At 45.5% G+C, this 5,300-nt stretch overlaps 1 protein-coding gene across 1 annotated transcript; it reads left to right on the plus strand.

The window, feature by feature from the left end:
* Positions 1 to 434: 434 nt before the first annotated feature.
* Positions 435 to 5,039, plus strand: FAM170A (family with sequence similarity 170 member A; the record flags this gene model as incomplete). The annotated part of the gene is given in 6 exon segments (XM_080920106.1): positions 435 to 489; positions 2,316 to 2,462; positions 3,293 to 4,054; positions 4,321 to 4,379; positions 4,942 to 4,980; positions 4,983 to 5,039. Coding segments are annotated over 6 exon segments (1,119 nt in total).
* Between the last annotated feature and the right edge of the window lie 261 nt (positions 5,040 to 5,300).

Raw genomic sequence — 5,300 nt, forward strand, 5'->3', positions numbered from 1 at the left:
GAGAAAGGAAAAAAATGAAATAGAAACATGTTAACATCTAAAAATATTCTGCTACAGTTAAGAGACAAGCATTGAATTCCTTAGAGAGGTTCCACTGGGGGAAAGGAATTGTTCTTGCAAATAGGGTTTCTGAAGCCTCAGAGGCTTTGTCAGACTGAGGTCCATAGAATGCTCTGATGTCATCACTGAGAATCTCCAGTAGGCCCGGTGACCTTTGACCCTTAACAGCCATGCAGCCTGGTGAACACTGGGCAGGGCTGTTGTTTGATTAAATAATCTGAGTACTTCAGCCAGTTAAGGGACTTAATTATTTTTAGTTTGCGTTGAATTATCTCAACGGATTTTCTGAAGGCCAAAAACGGGTCAGCTAACCTGTAGGGAAAAGGTGACTTTGGACTTTAAGTATTCTCTAAGGGACTATTCTAGCTGACACCATGAAACGGCGACAAAAGAGGAAACATCTGGAAATTGAAGAGTCAAAGGAAGCTGGTGAGAACTCAGGAGGTATATGGTGGGCAGTGTGTCTTGGGGCACGAGGGATGCTGGCAAGCTTGAGCTTCCGCTAGGAAGGGGTAATTGGGGAGGATTCAGATGAAGCAGAGAGGCGGAGATCGTCTATCAGCTAATGCTGCCTGACCTATCACCGGGGTTTTCTGGTGATTTGAGTCAGTGCAGAGTCCCGATGCCCATGGCAGAAACAGTTGTGTTGTCTTATGAACTTCCTTTCTGGCATTTCCTGGGCACTGGCATTTGAAACTAGGGACTTCAGGCTTGCCGAGGTCCCAGCGACATGACTCAGAGGTACAGATTTTCTGAGATCCCTTTCTGCGTGCGTATCACATTCGTCTCGTTTTCCCCCCAGGAATAATGGGTTGAAGCTATGATGGGAGTTGATTAAAAATATTACTGAGTCTTTTAGGAAAGAGTAAAAAGTAACCCAATGAGCTAAAGTGCCTTATTGATGAATATTTGAGAAATAAAATGCTTATTATTGAAAAGAGTAAGAGTTTGTCAGGGTGCTTGTCATATTGAAACCTCGAAAATTTTACTTCTTGAGTAGAACAAATTTATAAGTGGTCCTTTAGATTTTGTGGATGTACATGTTTAGACTTTTCAGAGAAAATGGAAGGGAAGAGCTCATAAGAGACCAAGGTTATATGGGATGGGTGAAACTCACTAGGACCTTTGGGAAAGCAGAAGTCACTGGTAGTTGCTGGTTTGTGTCCTAGATGCATGACAGCTACAATTGCTAAATGCAAAACAAACAAACAAGCAAAAGAACAAAACAAAACAAAATCGTGTGGGCTGGAGAGAAGGCTCGGTGGCTAAGAGGACTTCTGGATCCTGTAAGGGTACCTGGCTTCTATTCCCAGAACCTGCATGGTGGCTCACAACCATTGATAACTCAGGTTTCAGGGAACTGAACACCTTTTTAAAAAACCACCTTAGAAGTTACATGGTGGACATATATAAATTCAGGCAAAACACTCATACACATAAAATAAAAATGAACAGATAAACAGATTTATAAAAGAACCAGCTTGCTATGTAAGGGTAGTCACATGTAGGGAATAGAACAGAATGGTACCCTACCATTCTGATGCTTGGATGGAGGCTTTTGCCCAAAGTAGGGCCCAGCAACTTCTATGAGCCCTAGGGCCTGAAGACCATGGGCTAAGCCCATGAACAGTGGTTCAAAGTGCTGTCAAATTCTCACTGTCATCTACAGAAAAATGAAGGTGATGGGTTTAACCCTCCCATTTTACCTTCATATTTTAGAATATTTTGTCTAGACACTCTTATTTGGGGGAATAATAGTAGATGTAAAGGCAGGAGAGTGTCACTAACTGTGAAGTATGTAAGGTCCAGCTTCTGCATCTATTTAGACCTGGCTAACACTCAGTGTATGCGATAATATATACAAAGCTCTCATAAGGGCCTGCTATGAGAAAACCACACATGTCCTATATGTGCCCTGATGCAGAATGATGTCCTTCTATACTCTGAGAACACATGGCTATACAAACACCATCCCTTTACCATATGCACACACCGCTCATGTGTGTGACAATTTTCTCTAACATGAATATGCACGTGTGTGTGTGTGTGTGTGTGTGTGTGTGTGTGTGCGTGTGTGTGTGTGTGTTTCCTAAATACCCTATAAGGACTAGAGTATCCCTTAGGGCCAGGTTCCAAACCATGTGTATTCATTGTAACAGTTTTGCATTAGACACCAGCATGTATTTGTTGGATAGGTAAGTGATGTACAAACATGACCAAACACTGTATCTTTGTGCCTTTTATACTTTTCTCAGGAATTTCAAAGTCACAAAAGGATACCTCTCAGCCTGAATCTGCTGGAGTGGCCAAAGCCCAGAGCCCAGGGGTAGGGGAGGTTTCCTCTGCCTCCGAATACTTCTCCTGTGTTTCTTCTCCACACAAGCTCATCCATCGTAGTAAGGGTGCGAGGCCCCTTGGTTGTGACACACTTTGGGTATGGGGCTTTTTGGGTGAAAGTCTTGGGTTGTGGGGCTCAGGATGCAATGCAGAAGGCATATAGACTCAAGGATAAGGCTGAGAGGAGGCCTAGGGAAGTTGGGGGTGGTCAGGGTTCTGAAGAGGAGCCTACATGAAATCCATATCTACTAAGGGAGTTGGAGTTTGGTTTGGGAGGTCCTGATCTGTGACATCATCATAGTGAGAAGTCATGGAACAGCGGATGGAAGGGTCTAGGCTCAGGGCAGCAAGCTAAGGGACCAGAGAAGCACCTTTAGAAGGTGGCTTCTACCTTTGGTTTTGTCTTCAGAGTTCTGCATAGTTCCTCAGCATAGACATCAGTTTAATGAACACAGACGTAGTTCATCCAGCACGGAGTCATAGGCTTTACACATAGCCATAGTCCACGCAGATTAGTACATTTGCAGTACATGTCCATTATGAAAATGCATGACCCAGAATGGCATTCTCAGACATCATAGTCTCTGCTCTACAAAAACCACACCAATGAGGTCACAGGATCCCATCTTCACTGCATTCATAACACCTCCACTTCATTCAGTCTTTATTCTCCCTGCCATATATACTCCACGCTCCTTAGTACACACTGTTTGCTGATATCCTTATACACAAAGGACCACAGCACATATAGCACCATATAAGGCAAATACCAAGCTCATCATTCAATCATATCACCCCAAGTTATCTTTTCCTGTGTCACACTAATGTCACTCATGGTCCCTCCCCTTTCTCTCTGCCGATGCTCTGCTCTTATGTTTCTAATTTCAATTCTCAGGAACCCGGAAATTGCTACAAGACAGTTCCAAGCCTAGATCATCACTAGACCAGGTCCCAGAAGGAGAGGTGACTATTGCCCCCTCACAACAGGCCTCCTCATCCTGTCTATCTTATAAGACTTGTGTGTCCTTTCTGTGTACAAACAAAGAGGAGAGGGGGATGAAAATATACTACATGCAGGTACAAATGAAAAAAGGTGTGGCCATCTCCTGGGACACAAAGGAAACTTCAGAGTCCCTAGAAAAGCAGCCAAGGATGGAAGAAGCCACCCTTCCTGAGGGGGTGTGGGTAGGTACTCCACCTTCAGATGTGTCCACCAGAAACCTTCTGTCGGACAGTGAACCCATTGGGGAAGAGAAGGAACATGAGGAAAAACCAGAGTCAGACAGCCCACCAGGGTCTCCCATGGTTGAAGAGAGACCCAGGGCTAAGACACCTGATTGGCTGGTAACCATGGAGAATGGTTTCAGGTGCATGGCCTGCTGCAGGGTCTTTGCCAACATGGAGAGTCTCCAAGAGCACGTGCAGTATGGGATCAGGGAAGGCTTCAGCTGCCACGTCTTTCATCTCACCATGGCTCAGCTGATTGGCAATGTGGAATCAGAGAGCACCCAGGAGGAGGAAGAGGACCACAACGAGAAGAAAGAGAAACCCGAGAAAAAGAAGGCCGAGGAACAGCAGCCCGCAGAGGAAGATGTTGGTGTGAAGAAACCTTGGAGCCAATGTCCAGGCTGTGTGTTTGATTCTCCAAAGGACAGAAGTGAGCATGGGTTGGGTTTGTTGAGCAATCTGTCCTTCCGGTGTAGGCTTGCACCTCCATCAGGAAGAGAAGGGGGTTTGCCAGCTCCGGGAATGATGGTTGGGGGAGTAGCCGGGCCCCCTGGTTCTCTCTCAGGAATCTTACAGGACTGTAGGTTGGGATTTGTCCCGAGCTTTCCAGCTCCTGCAGGAAGTTCAGATCATTTCTAAGGGCTGACAGAGCACTTTTCCCCATTAAGAAGTGTCCTTATTTTGGTTTCCACACAGCAACTGAGATTCCTGGGTCAGAAGAACATGCAAGATGGGGTGGCCTTTTCTCGGGAGAGGTAAGGCCACAGGCACAGAAAGTTTATAGATTAGGGAGCATATATAACGGAGCGCAGGGCTGTGCTGGGCTGTTTGGAGGCACACTCAGTTCTAGGGAAATTGACCTGTATTTATTTACAGGAGAAACTGCAGAGCTGTGACTAGGAACTTTTTCTTTTCCTATGTGATTGTCCTCTCCTTTAAGAGGAAATGCTGTTGTCCCTCTACGCAGATAGCTCAGCACAACCTCACAGACAAGGGATGGCCCAGAGAGAGGATATGGAGCCAGCAGGATCAGAGGTTTGGCTCTGAAAGTATATATCCTTGTGTTGAGAGCTTAGTGGCCCGTGGACATAGTAGGGAGGATGGAACTGTAGACAGGAGAAAGGGAGCCACAGGGAAGTGAGGTCTCAGGAAACCGGGGCATGTTCTAGAATTTTATTTTGCCGCAGTGGATCTGGAAATGAACTCACTGTGGCAAGTGCATAACTGCGGATTTAAGTAATGGTGAAGAGCAATGGACAGGCAGCAGGTGCAGTGTTTCTCACCTCTTCTTGTTCTGCCATATTTTCTCCGTCTCAGGAAGAAGGAAGGACCATCAAGACAACGGTGGCAGCAGACAGAATGCCAGTAGTGTGGAAGTAGAAGACAAAAAGAACAACACTCCGTCGTACACATAAAACATCCGATGCAATAAAGTTTGTTTTCCAAACTGTGCCTGGCCGCTTTCTTAGCAAAAGACTCTAGCTGCCCAGCTCCCCATCTCTACTCGTGGGTCAAGGAGGTTGCAATCCAGCATTAATCCATGTCTGCTTTAGACTGTGGGCCCTCACACTGAGGCTTCAACTGTGCACTTTTGAAACCTTCCACTTTGCACCTTGTCTCATCTGTATGAGTTAAAAATGTATTTTCCCTTGTTTTCATTCTTTCTACATTCTTAT

The sequence above is a fragment of the Micromys minutus genome (genome assembly GCF_963924665.1).
Source record: "Micromys minutus genome assembly, chromosome: 8".
Classification (NCBI taxonomy): domain Eukaryota; kingdom Metazoa; phylum Chordata; class Mammalia; order Rodentia; family Muridae; genus Micromys; species Micromys minutus.